The sequence below is a fragment of the Urocampus carinirostris genome, chromosome 13 (genome assembly GCF_059441175.1).
Source record: "Urocampus carinirostris isolate Australia breed hairy pipefish chromosome 13, RoL_Ucar_1.0, whole genome shotgun sequence".
NCBI lineage: Eukaryota > Metazoa > Chordata > Actinopteri > Syngnathiformes > Syngnathidae > Urocampus > Urocampus carinirostris.
Window position 1 is genome coordinate 25,113,552 of NC_142361.1, and position 14,748 is coordinate 25,128,299.

Below are 14,748 nucleotides of genomic sequence, written 5' to 3' on the forward strand. Positions count from 1 at the left end.
TTAAATGTTTTAAAATTGTTATTTTTTTTATCTTTGACTGGTATAGTTATCTTTATTATTTATATATACAGTTTTAAGATGCAATGTAGGCGTAAATGCGGTGCACGATTCATTGAAAAAAGTGGATTTATCTTATGGGCTAGAACAGATTAGTGAGTTTACAATGGTTTCTAATGGGGAGAAATGATTCACACCTTGAACAAATTGGACCTCGACGTTTGAAAGCTAAGGGCCCATTCTAGTTAGTTGTCAATGGTTTGGATTAGGTGTTTCAAATGTGTGGCAGGGGGCCAATTGCGGACCCCAGAATGATAGTTTGAGGCTCCTGCCTTAAAAGACAAAGGGCTAGTGTGTATTATTTTCCCACTTGATGTCGCTATATTCTGTTGTGACGCCGAAAACAAGTTCTCAAAACACAACAGAGTCAAAATACGCAGACTCAAAGTGACCTTATTACTTTAAAAAAGAAAAGAGGTAAGACAATATAGAAAATAAAGACAAAATGTGATGGGAATAAAAATGAAAAACAATTTAGAAAATGTTTTTTTTTCTCAAATTTTCTTTTTCCCTTTTTTTCCCCCCTTTCTTTTCCTGTACTTTTATTTATATTCCTGTTTTCATATTATGCCTTTTCTACCCATTTTTCCTCTATTTTTTATTTATTTAAAAAATAAATCTGTTCCTTGTCTTATCTTTCTTTGAGGAAGGCTGAGTAAAAAGAGAAAGGTCGGCATTTTGCTCACTCTCAGTCTCCGTAGTTTGTCGTCTTCCTCTGACTCGTTTTTGGTTGCACTACACATGACGGCGACATCTAGTGGACACATCTAAACCACTGTCCCTTTAAGAACAGGGAAATGTTTGTATCAGCGCTGTTTTTGCAGAAAGCCCCATCCTGCCCAAGTTTCCCGGTTTGGATCGATTTCCCACGCCTGATTTCTCCGTTTTAGCCGACGCGCTGCCGCTAACGCTTCCTTTCACCCTTCCCCGCTTTCAGACTTTCCTCTTGGGCCTGGCAGTTTCCTGCTGCCGAGGGAAGAAATCGGTGATCGAAGGCGAAGTGGAGGCCGACGATTCCGACGTCAGCGACGACGAATACGTGCACTGAGGTCCCGTGCTGGCGCGGACCCCGATCCGGCAAGTTTTTAGTTCCCGCTACAATTCGTTTTCGCGGTCGATACCCCGGAGAGCAAACGTTTCAGAGCTAACTTATTCGATCGGAGTCGACCGACGATCATGTCGGAACGTATAGAACCCCCCCCAAAAACTATAACGTGTTCTACACACTGTATCGATTTCAATTTTGTACGATCGTATATGGCTATCCCATTGCTAGCTTGCTATCGTCACGTTTCTCGTGTAACCTCATGTCTCTCGAAACTGTATTTTTCCGAGTTATACTAGCCGGAGGTACTTTGTGAAATGCTCATTTACTGTATTATTTTTCAGTCAAAATCTTTTTTTTTTTCGATTTAAGATACTCGTTGATGCTATGAGCCGTGCCTCGTGAATGGCTATCGCTACGATGGGCACAACATTCGAGTGCTAACGATATTAGTGGTCCACGATTGAATGGTACTTGTATTTAAAGAAAGATTTGAAACGTGTGTCTTTGATGTTTATGTTCCCTACACAACCAAACAAGAATTTCCTACGAACGTTAGCATTTTTTTAAGCCAATTAGTGTTTTATTCATAAATATATTGTGTCTTTGATTTATGATGTACATGACCTATGCTCAATCCTGCTTATAACGCTAAAAACCCAGATCCACAAAAATCTAATATAATTTCTGGTTTCCCACGGATCTGAAAATGTATTGTACCAAAATAAAAGATGAAAAGAAAAGTGAGAGAAAATTGCATTTTTCCTTTTTTGTCTGTTTCCTTATTTTCCCAATATCCCTTTTCCACTAATTTTCTTTTTATTCCTGTTTTTCTTTTTTGCTTCTTTTTCTTATTTCTATGTCTTTTAGTCATTTTTTGAAAAAAAGCTGTCCCAAAAAATGAAAGAAAATGGTTTTCTGTTCATGTTTAATCTCTGTAGTTTGTAGTCTTCCTTGGACACATTTTTGGTTGCACTACATATGACAGTGACATCTAGTGGACAACTGTTTTTATCGGCGCTGTTTACGTGGAAAAGCCCATTTGGCCCAACCTCACCAGCTACAGCGGCCCCCAACTCGATTGTGCTAATGATTCTCATAATGTCACGTAAGTATGCTTTATTTTATACGTTTTTTCGACGCCTTTTTAAAAATATTTATACTGTACCTGTAAATGCGGGTGTGGTTTGCTAGCTACTATGCAGAAGACAGCTATTTTACGAAAGAAGATAATGCTAAGATGCTAACAACTTAGAATAAAGATGAATAGGTATACTTTAAATCTATCTTTTAGCTTCTTTTTTTTCCTCAAATACTTGGAAGTGTATGTGTGCTGTACTAAAATATTCGTAAATCAAGGACTTGTACGATGATTTTTGCTTTCGTTGCTAGCTTAAGAACGGAACTCGTTCTAAAATTGAGCACTTCCTGTATGTTTTTGTCATAAAACATGCTAGTTGTCAGCTAAGACGATGCTAATATGCTAAAAGCTTAGCGTAAAGATACAAAGGGTATGTCTATCTTTTATATGAACTATTTTAACTTCTTTTTTATTCAAATACTTGTATGTGTATGTGTTTTTTACTAAAATATTCGTAAATTAAGGACTTGTACGTGGATTTTGGTTTAGTTCCTAGCTTAAGAAAAGTACTCATTCTAAAATTGAGCACTTCCTGTATGTTTTTGTCATAGAACATGCTAGTTTTCAGCTAAGAAGACAATGCTAATATGCTAAAAGCTTAGCATAAAGATACACAGGTACGTCTATCTTTTATATGAACTATTATAACTTCTTTTTTTATTCAAATACTTGCATATGTATGTGTGTTTTACTAAAATATTCGTAAATTAAGGACTTATACGTGGATTCTGGTTTAGTTCCTAGCTTAAGAACCGAACTCGTTCTAAAATTAAGCACTTCCTGTATTGTTTTTGTCATCAAACATGCTAGTTTTCAGCTAAGAAGACAATGCTAATATGCTAAAAGCTTACCATAAAGATACGCAGGTATGTTGTTGTAATAGATATACATAGGTATGTGTTTGACTAAAATATTCGTAAATCAAGGATTTGTACGTGGATTCTGGTTTCGTTGCTAGTATAAGAACGAAACTAGTTCTAAAATTTAGCACTTTGTGGATGTTTTTGTCATAGAACAGGCTAGTTTTCAGCTACGAAGATGATGCTAATATGCTAAAAGCTTAGCATAAAGATACACGGGTATGTTGTATGTCTATCCTTTTATATGAACTATTTTAACCTCTTTTTTTACTCAAATACTGAATGTACGCGTGTTTTACTATCATGAATACGGAAAATGTTCGTGAATCAAGGACTTGTAGGATTTGTCATACAAGATTTCTTGATTTCAACATGGAAGACATTAGTTTTCAGCAAAGAAGATGCTAGTGGCTTAGCATATAATATATTTGTTGCTATCTTAAGAGAAGTCATTCTAAAATTGAGCACTTCCTGTATGTTTTTGTCTTTGAACATGCTAGTTCTCAGCTAAAAAGATGCTAATATGCTAAAAACTTACCATAAAGATACGCAGGTATGTTGTACGTCTATCTTTTATATGAACTATTTGTGTTTTTTTACTGAAATACTTGTAAATTCAGGTTACGTTGCTAGCTTAATGGAACTAGATTGTGAACCAAGGACTTCCTGTACGTTTTTGGCGTGAAAAATACTCATTTTCAATACGGAAACAATGCTAGTTTTCAGCAGATGCTAAGTCTCTCATTAAGAAATGGTTTGCTAGCTTAAAACTAGGACAGGTATCAAAGATGAGGACTTCCCGTTCCTAAAACATCCTCTATACTTCATCTGTATTTATTTTTAGCTTTCTTCTCGACGTAGTTACATTTTAAACATAAATGACAGTTAGCATACATTCACCCTCGGATTACTCCAACACTTAGCATTAGCCTGAGGGGGATTAGCATGACATTTGCGGAGCTCGTTTCAATTAGAGTTAGCGGCCTACGCACCTTGTCAGCGAGTATTGTGCGAGGGCCGCTTATTATGGGATATGCGCCGCCTCCGCGTTGCTAATAAACGAAATAAGCTGCTAGCAAGAAAAAGAAAAGGAATGTATAAATAAGGCAGAGCTCTCGTTTAATCTTTTCCTTCCGACGTCATCTTTTACGCAAATTCCTCCCGGAATAAAAGGACGACGCACATTTCGGAATAAGATGTACCCGGGTATGTCGTTTCCGTGGCAACAATCAAATGGCACTGTGAGGAGGTGTTACGAGATATGCCTCACAGTTCAGAGGTTCTGGGTTTGAATGTTGTGTGAGGTTAGCATGACAGAGGGTAAGATCATGTGCTCAGGAGGTAAAGCGCACGATCAAGGGGTCGCGAGTTCGATTACCCAGCTTCTCCGTGTTATATGTCGAAGTGTCCTTATGCAAAACACTGATGATGCCTTTGAGAAGTAAGTAGTTGCCTTGCTTGGCTGACGCCGCTATCGGTGTGTGGTTGTGTGTGTGAATGGGTAAGTGAAGCACATTGTAAAGCCCTTTGAGAGATCTTCAGTGACTAAAACGCTGGAGGATCTAGGCCACTGGACTGCAGCGGTAAGCTTTAAGTAGTGCCACAATTTATTTTTGAATGTCCCCAGAGAGTTCCTTGCCATGGTGTGCCATCTTGGGACTTTCAGTAACCTGTATGACAGAGTGTACATCACACTGAACACACGTGCGACTTAGTTATAGCTCAGGACTAGTAAGAGTAACAAGTCACATGGTATCTTCAGAGGAAAAATGACAAACAGTGCTTTGTTTGGACATGTACGGGTGTAGTATTTGGGTTACACTCACTTTTGTTGCCAGGGGTTTTGTTAATTATAGTTATATTTTGAGATTTTTAAAGGGAAATATATAAATGTACTCTGCTATATTAGCTTGAGGCTTGACTAGCCAAAATAAATATATCCAGGCTTAATCCAGTGTACCGTAACATATTGCCTCCACACTGTTCTCACCTTTTTTTTTTTAAAAAGGAAATATTTTAAGTTACCACAGGGAAATTGAATTCTTAAATGCTTTTATTGTGAAAGGGTTGCTTTTGTTGTCAAACCCACCCAAATAATCTGTTTAAAAACAGCTAAAAAAAAATTATCGAAAACGTTTATCACATGGTAATAGAATTTTGTAAATGATTATGCAAAGGCAGCTTCCTTTAACTGTGTAATAACCAAAGTAAAAGTCACACAAACTAACGCTCATGTGTTTTGTTTTAAAACAAAATGCATATTCTGTTCAGAAACTGGCACAAAATGTGTTGTACTGTATTACGTAAAAACTGGAACATATCGTTAAAATTAAAACATTTTGGGGTTTATTACACACAATTTATAAAATATTTTATTGTGAAGGAGCTTTTGTTTTACGTTTCTCGAAAACAACTTTAAACAGGGTTGAATGTATAAAAAAACTAGAAGATATTGTGCAAATGTGTTGTGATTGTTAAGTAATAGAATTTGTATAAGCCTTATTGTGAAAGGGTTGCTTCCAATTTCCTCATTCTTAGCAGGGATTCCACCAGGTAACGCTCACAAATTTTGTTCAAACATTTTTTCAAATCACTACACCCCAAAAATTGATTTTCTATTATAAAAACTGTAAAATTCTGCAAGAATGACACAAAATAGTGATACATTTATGAAAGCTCTTATTGTGTAAGGGTAGCTTCAAGCTTTCTGCTTCCTTCTGCGACAGCACACGGTCATAGTCATTTTATTGGGAAAGAGTTGCTTCAGTTTTCTACATTCACTTCCTGTTGCATCGGCATCACAAAAGTACTGTTACACAAAAAAAAAAGCTTTTTTAAATTCAGTTTTCAAAATGAAAAACTACTAAGATAATGTTTCTATTGAGTCAAGTGGATGGGTTTGTGGAAAATAACTGCCCAAATAGGGACATTTTTCCCCAGAACCTTCCGAAAAGCCCACATCACATTAACATTTTGATCATCGCCCATTTTTTTCTTAGTAATTAGCTTGAAATTTGGTTTCCCTTTTAGCTCAAAACGCCAGCGTTGAAACCTTTAAAATGAAAACCTTGTGTCGGTAAAAGGAGGTCCACTTACCTCGTGAGCGTGTTCCACTCCAAACGGGGAATACGATAAACCCGATGAACTTATTAAACACGGCTGTAAACTTGACACTACAAAACATCGACGGGAAGAAATGACAATCTAGTCGAGTTGACTGGAATCCTAATCTAGTTCCGGTTGTGAGTGTAAAACTAAAATATTAGTGTTCTGTTTGTTAAAGTGACAGTGTGTAAAACAATTCACTCTCAATGTCACTGAAGTGTGTTCATTCAAAAAAAGACTAGGGTAGCCGGAAGAGAAACAACAAAAAGACAGCAAGCTGTATGCACCCGGAGCAGCTGAAAAGTGCAAATATCTAGAGTTGGTCAGTTCTTCACTAAGTGGCCAATTAGTGTGGCTAGTGGGAGAAGCAACCCAATCACCAGTATTTCCAATATTACCAAAAAACATCCAAGTCATTGATATAATCACCTCAAATAGGTCAAACTTAAAGTGACGGTGTGTAATTTTTCACTACTAGGGGTTGTTGTAGATTACAATGGAGCTGAAGATGTCACTATGGATTGGAACCTTTAACTATGAAAAGGGCTATTGTAAGTAGCTGACTTAAGCAGCTAGCAGGGATGAAGCTTCCAAAATGTGTCAAGCGTCGGGACCCTGAATCACAATACTCAGCGATGAGTGGCCAGAGAAGAAAACAGTGAAAAAGAGTCGAAGAGAAGCAGGAGATGCTTAAATCACAGAATTTGCATTAGCAGCTGTGGAAGGCGAGTGACACAAAAAGACAAAGCAAGCTTTATTTGAAGGGAGAAGTTAAGAATAGTAGCTAATAGTGAATCATTACCTCTCGCGAAGTGGCTAAAGAAGGAAACCGTAGTGCCAGCTGAATCGCACAACTCTGCTGTGGAAGACAAGTGACACTGTAGGACGAAGTTAGCTTTACTTACACGGGGCAGCTAACAGTAACAATAAATGCTAGCACTGAGCCATAGCCGCCAGTTAAGTGGCTAGAGAAGGAAACAAACAAAAAAGCTTATTCGGTTATCAAACCCCCCCACCCGACTCGCAAACCACTCAAAAGGGTTGTTGGTGGCCTCGTAGAACAGTGAGCGTGGTTTGCCAACACAGAAGAAGAGACAGAGAGGTAGATTGATTTGAAGGTTGTCCAAAATCACAGGACTCTACGACATAAGCATGCATGATCAGCTGTCGTTGACAAACGAAACTGAAGATTGAAGCAGAAGTAGATAACATGAGTGGCTAGAGAAGGAAACAGTGGGGTAAAGTGTGAGACGCCTGAATCGCATGGCCACTGTAAAAGTATCACAGAAGGCTAAAGTAAAGTTAATTTACATGGAACAGCCAACAATAACAATAGCTGCTCGCGACGAGCCATAGCCTGCAGCCAAGTGTTTGTAAGTAACTTGAGTGGCTAGACAAGGAAACAGTGGGAAAAATAATTCAAAGATGCCTGAATCATGGGACTCTACGATGATGACTTGTAAGAGCAGCCGTTGAAGGTGGCACTGAAGGACAAAGTAAAAGCAGCTAACTCTAGCAGCGTTCAACAGCCTGTAGCCAAGTAGCTTAAATAAGTGGCTAGAGAAAGAAACAGAGAAAAAAAATCAAAAGCTAACTGATCATGGGACTCTGACGTCTTGCATAACTAGTTCTGGAAGGTGAGTGACACTGAAGGAGGAAGCAGGAGCAGTAGCGGTTAGTGGCGAGCTCTTACTTGCAGCCCAGTGGCTAACGTGAGTTGCTAGAGAAGGAAACTTGAGAAAAAAAAACTAAATGTCTAAATCATGGACGAACATATTTGGAGCTCAGCTTTGTGGGTAAAGTACTGATAGCACTACAACAAGCAAACTACGCAAAATGCTTCTGTAGTATCAAGATGGCAACCAAACAAGTTAACATGTGTACTAGTATTACCTAGCAAAATTCATGCTGATGAGCTAGCATATCTGTTTTGCTTATTACTTGAATCAAAAGTGTTTCATTTCAATGAATGAAGTATTTTGACACTCGGGGTCCCTTTATATTACACACTGGGACAAAAATGAAAAGGGTTCCGAGCCAGATCCAAGAAGAACACCAGACAAACAAACTGCACGCCACCTGAAGCAGTACGAACATATTTCCTCTTTTATTTACATTCCTTTTCAAACATTTTGGCTAGAACTTTTTTTAAGCTCGACGCGATTTTCCCCTTTTTCTCGTCGTTAAAATAAATTGGCACCATTAAAACATATGTAGACAAAAGTTTATTTACACCGTACGACATTTTGTTTTTATCTTTTTTTTTTAAATATTTTATACAGGGCTGCGGATGGGAGGGAGGAGCTTACCGAGGGGTGGGGGAGGGGCATCCTTCAAGCCGAGTATTAAACTTGTGAAATATATTATTTCTATAAAAGTGATTATTATCTTTATTGCGTTGAAAGCAATGAAGAACGGGACAAAAACATTCTTTTTTTTTTTTTAATATAACACAAAAAGATACTCTTTGCTTCCCAGGTTTCTTCACTAGAAAGCAAAAAGCTGGCCGAACTGACTCGTTATAAACGTTTTTAAAAACCTGCATAAATATATACATTGTACTCCCGAAGTCCCGGGACCACGTGAGGTTTACCTTTCTCGACTCCGCCCACTTTTACTAAAAGATACCGTATTTTCCGGACGACGCGGCGCACCCAAAAACCCTAAATTGGTCAGAAATGTGAAAGTGGTGAAAGTAGGAAACGTAAACTGAATTTTTCCTGTGCGTTATTATACGAGGTTTTGCGGTAAACTATTGGATTTGATCAATTGAAAAACATTGCAGAGCAAAATGGCTAAACATTGTATGCAACAGGCATCGAACTGAGGTCTTGGTGGTAGGCCGGCACTAGAGTTACAGATGACATACGAAAAGGCAATCTATTTTATCTCTACTCATGGTGCCAGACACTGCCGACAGTTAACCACTAGAGCACCAGTGTTACATACAAAAAGTAAGGGTGGGCACATTGATCCAAATATTGATCCATACTGATCAAGTACTAGGATTAGAACAATACAGTCTTGCCAGTTTAACAATAGCTGTTTGTTGTTAGTGGGTCCTAAAATTATACAAACATAATAACTTTCAAATTCAATCCAATTGTGTGTACACTTTATTTGCACTACTTATTTTTTTAGCTGTCTCATTGAAATAGTTATACAGTATTTGTATTTTGCATTGCTTCTTTTTGGGGTAGACCCTCTTTTTTTAAAACAGTCGTTGCAATCGAAGTATTTTATTTATGTATACTTTTAAAGATTAATACTTTACATTTTTTTCATTATTTGCACTTTTCAAAATATTTTGCATGGAACGCATCACCGCTCTCACTGCCGTGACCCAGGTTCAATTCCTATTGCATACAACGTATTGCCCTTTGTTATTTGAACAGTCAATCATTGCACTTTTATATACTGTACGTGTTATGAATACGGTAGCTCTTAGTGTAGGTTTAATTCAATGCGCCTTATAGTCGAGTGCGCCTTATGTATTAAAAATAGACTAAAAAAGACTATATTTTGGGGGTGCGCCTTCTAATCCGGCGCGCCTTATAGTGCGGAAAATACGGCAATTGGAAACAGGTGATGGTAGATATTGTACACCCGACCGCCCCCGCACTAAGTACACGAGTGAGAATAGAAAAAAAGTAACACTGATGGTTTTTCCTTTTCCCTTTTTTGTACCTTTCGAAAAGTTCCTCCGGTCCGGTCGCTCTGGTCAGTCAGGTATTGGCACATTTAGTCCCTGCCTCGCTCCCATGTTCCCGACGTCAACTGCGAGAAAAGTCTGCGGCTTTATTCGGTGCAAAAATACATTGTTCCTCTTTCTGTCACCGTTTTGATTTTTGCGTTTTTTTCCCTCCGGGGGCTTTTGTTTTCAAACCTCGGTTTGGAAATCGCCCTCCTGGACGTCCAAGGGGAGGTTGACGCACTTTTCCCACTCGGCCGCCGTCATTTCCAGCGATTCTTTAGCGTTAGAGTCTAGTACATTCATAGTGGCGTAATTCTGGTACTCGCACGCCGGGTTGTAACTCTCCCAGGGGTTCTTGTTTGGCAAAGTCTTGTCCTGTGAAGACCGGGAAAGTAGGCGGTCAGCATAGGGTAGGGCAGGGGTGTCAAACTCAATTATACAGAAGGCCAGAACTCAAATCACACCTTTGGTTGCGGGCCAAACAGGATCAATATTTATTGAATACACTAAAACTTGCTTTAATTCTAAAAACGTAAATAAATATGAATTTAACACAGTCAGGAACAATGTTCCCTGTAATTTTCCGCGGGTCTGAGCGTTCACACAAAGTCGGTGAGCAGCGCTTGAAACGACAGTGAGCAACAGCAATCCCGAGTGTGGCAACTAAGTCATTATCAAACATGTCCAAAACTTGCCATTTTGCTGAGTTTCCGGCAATGCAAAATTATTTTTCTCTTTCGAATAGGTTGACTCATGTACTATTGCAAAGGTTGTACGGCCTACAAATGACGTTTCTTAAAATTCTTTCACAAGATATCCATTTCTTTTTATTGATATATTTTGTTGCATAATATTAACATTTTTGGGGGCTTATTTAGTCGGTTGTAAGATACAGAACTGTACTTAATCACATTTTTTAGTGGAAGTACAATGTTGGCAACAAGATTCACTTGATATAATTGGAAATTATTTGAATGCAACACAAACTTTCTCTTCTTTTTTCCGTGTTTTTTTCTACTTTTTTTGAAATTCCTTTAAAAAAAAAAATCTCATTGTGTTTATTCTTTCCGAGCTGTTACTTTTTTCTTTTTGTTCTCTATTTACTTTTTTCCTAAATGTCTTTCTTTTATTTTTTTTCTGGCTTTTTTCTAAATTTTTCCTTTTTTTCTCTTCCTTTTTTCTCAGCCTTTCACTACTTTTTCATGTTGGTATTTTTTTCTTTTTTGTTCTATTTCCCCCTTCCTTTAAGTCATGTTGTGCATAATTTTACATAATATTTGGTCATGTTGGGATTAAAGAAGCAAAAACAACCTGAAGAGCCGTTTAGGACCCGAAAGAGCTGGTTCCTTTTAGCGAGCCGAGCCGAAGAAGCCGGTTCTCAATAAACTCTACTAACTTTACTCAACTTTGTTCTACTTTGACTCGACTTCTAAATACCGCATTTAGGACACAACATCAGGGGAACCCGTGTATTTTTACCTACATGCACTGTAACTTTGACTTAAGTCACTTCTTAATTAGTAATTTTGAGCCCTGATTTTTGTGCGCTGGCTAGATTTTCTTGTGCGCTGAGAATGTGCGAGCAGTGCGCAATTGCGCACATGCGCGCCCTAGTGGGAACACTGGTCAGGAATAGTATTCTAGAGTAAACAAACTTAAACATGAAATGAACTAAAAATCGTTGCTCTCCATAAAAATATCTCCTAACTTTCTTTATCTTTTCTCTGGATTCAAGTTTTTCAGCTTACTCTGAAGTTTTGTCTTGTAGTGCCATTTTACATTAAATTCCTTGATTACGGCCACAAAAGCTCCACAAATAAGACACACGGGTTTACCGGCAATGTCAGTTAACCTTATTTTCTCGGCCATTGTGGTTTTTAGCATCCGAGTATAGTTTGAAAGTTATTAGCGTTTCATAGACCCGGGCCATTATAGTAGATGCATATAAAATGATTTCACGGGCCGGATATAATTGTACGCCGGGCTGGATGTGGCCCGCGGGCCGTGAGTTTGTCTCACCCTCTGAATCCACATATCAGTAAAATGGGGGGGAGGTTGTTCTCACTAAAACGTTGTTCAACTTTAGAGTTTTGTCAGATCACGGCTAGTACTGATGACCGTCCACCGTGTGGTGCACTGTAATAACTCGTAGTGTATAATTACATTAATACAGTAGACCCTTGGGTTACGGCGTCGGTAGCTTACAGGATTTTCATGTTATCATGTGGTATACATACCTGTCAACCTGTACGTTTTTTCCATACAAAGTATGTTTATTAAGCATTTTAAGACGTGTACGAAGTACAAGGAAATCTGTACGGAAAAACGCAAATTTGTCAAAACTGCAAATCAATCACGTCAAACGAGTTTGCCGCGGTAGCCTCTATCTCGGTATCGTTTTTTTCGTTGCAAACGAATCGATACAATCATCAAGTCGCAAAGGCCGAACCTGAATTAAAACGCCGTAAGTCATTCTGATCTGAAAACAACAGGCAGGGTTGATTGAGTAAATTTGAAATACATGTGGTCTTAAAAAACATCGGATTTCATGTGGTAGTTGTGTAGTGAAAGGAAGTCCGTCCCTTTTTAGAGAACCGTTTTTTTTTCGGCTCTACTCATTAAAGAGAGCCTCTCAAACGGCTCACTTGCTTTGATTTTATTACGAATCATTATTGTTGTATAAAGAAGTTAAGAAAAAGGACGTATAAAAGGAGAAAATGAAAAAAGACAGGTTTGTGGGTATCCCTTTAATCAGTATAATAATTTAATGCAGAAAATAAATTAATAATTTGAATAAGAAAATTTATAATTTTTTTTAATTATATTTGCATGTATATTTTCCTTCTACAGTTAACATCCAAGCGACTTCATTTTTAAAACTTTTTTATATAATAAACCTCATTCAGTATCTCACAACAACATGTTAATTAACAATATATATGATATAACGAAACACATGTACAATATAACGTGTTAAACTACATAAATAAACACGTTTGGAAAAAAAATAATGTGTAAGATGATTTTGTAAGGGAAACTACGACAGTTTGTAAGGGCTTGGAGCCCTGGAGCGCGACAGGTATGGCACAATCGATGTTTTTGTGGCCCCTCGTTGTGGCGTTTTCCCAACCCAAGGTTTCTACAGCTCAAGGCAAGTTAAATTCAAGACTTTTTAATGCCTTTTGAAATCAAGTTTTAAGACCTAGTCGACAAAACACACACCATTGAAACACACGAAATAAACACAAATGTTACTTGCGCAATACACATGCTTTCTCGTACATATTACCTGGCACAACTTTTAGCTTCTTCTTATGAAAAGTACAAATTTTCATAGTTCAAGGTCATCGTCTTTGTCCAATGTGTCTATGTGTATTGTGACTAGACCGAAGACATGCGTCCGCTCTAAAAGCCCCGACTGAAACAACATCGCCGTTTTGATAGTTCCGCTATTGTGCTCACGTGCTATTGCAACAAAAGTAAACCGAAGAATTATTTGAAGAAATAAGATTAATAAATCGTACTAAACCTCTTTATTTTAAACAAATCCTATTAATGTGTTGACATTTGTAAGACTTTTGAAATTTGGATTTTAGATATTTTAATGTTTTTAAGGCCTTATTTTTAGATAAAATAATTCAATGTCTTTTAAGACTTTTCAAGGATCCATGGGAACCCTGATATGATATGTTCATGTTACAATTTGGAATATGTTTTTACGAATGTTTTTTTACAGCATTTTCCCCACCATACAACATCAACAAAACAGCGTGCCCATTAGAAGTGGGAAATTTTTTATTTTTGTGTATGTAGTGATTTTATTTTTGCCGATTTTCAAAATCCAACTTTCTCACCGGAATCGATTTTTGTGACGCCATATCCTGTACTTAAATGCAGGAAAGCAAACGGAAGTGGAAAATGGAGGAAGAAAGCGAGCAACCGGAACTAAGGCTGGCGCCCTTTGATTCTAAATCCAAAGTATGGATAGCAATTATTTGAACATCATTCGTGGTTTATTGTCCCAGAAGTGAATGATTTAAGCTGCTTGTTTTTGAATCATTTTAAATCGCCATGATCAATTTCTTTAAAATTTTGACTTTAAGCAATATTTTTTTCCCCTAGCTTTCAACCCTGCGGCTTATGCAACGATGCAGCTAATGCATGCATTTTTTTGCCAGGAGTAAAATTAAGAGTGAGACAGGTGGAATACATGTGTCGAGGAAGTTTAATGTAACTGTGCTCTCTGTGCATGAATCAAACTAGCAAGAACAGACCCTCATCACAGAAAAGGTGTCAATCGAAAGGGGAGCGCTAACTACCATATTGGGAATTATTTTACGAGGTTTTATTTGTAAACTGAAATAATGTGGTGAAACGAACCGATAACAAGAAGCAAAATCCAAATGAAGCAGAGACGCTTTTAGGCGGATTTCTATTTGTCTGTCTGCATTATCGTGTGTTTTGGAATAAATATTTGACACTGTTGGATTCATTGGACGGTCCTTGATGTAACAAAGCCATTTTCGCAGACATTCAAAGAAGTTGAAGACTGCCAGGGGTCATAATGGTGAGTCACCTCGCTTTATAGTTTTGGGGTATCATGTTTCAGACTGATCGTCATGGGTCTGTAATGATTTGATTTTGAAATACAGTATCTTGAATCCCAAGAGTTTAAGCCAGGTGTGTCAAGGTAATTTTAACTCTGGGGCCACACGATAGAACAAACATTCTCTTGGGGGCTGGACTTGTACATTAGAGAGAAAGAAAAAGAAAGAAATAAGATATAAAAAGAGAAATAGTGAGAGAAGGGGTAAGTGAGAGAGAGAGAGAGAGATAAGGGGAAAGC

At 37.8% G+C, this 14,748-nt stretch overlaps 2 protein-coding genes across 6 annotated transcripts in view; one reads left to right on the plus strand and one right to left on the minus strand.

Annotated features, from left to right (window-relative positions):
* Window positions 1-1,859, plus strand: part of lmbrd1 (LMBR1 domain containing 1) — a 71,652-nt gene extending 69,793 nt beyond the window's left edge. Inside the window, exon 16 of the mRNA XM_088351529.1 lies at window positions 995-1,859. Coding sequence (XP_088207655.1) covers window positions 995-1,105 — 111 coding nt within the window. The 3' untranslated portion in view covers window positions 1,106-1,859. The remainder of the gene's footprint in view (window positions 1-994) is intronic.
* Window positions 1,860-9,535: 7,676 nt separating this feature from the next.
* The window catches only part of adgrb3 (adhesion G protein-coupled receptor B3), a 224,991-nt gene continuing 219,778 nt past the window's right edge, over window positions 9,536-14,748 (minus strand). For all 5 annotated transcript variants that reach the window (XM_088351661.1, XM_088351660.1, XM_088351659.1 and 2 more), the window contains one exon: window positions 9,536-10,277. In XM_088351661.1, the coding sequence (XP_088207787.1) occupies window positions 10,089-10,277 (189 nt within the window). In that variant the 3' untranslated portion in view covers window positions 9,536-10,088. The remainder of the gene's footprint in view (window positions 10,278-14,748) is intronic.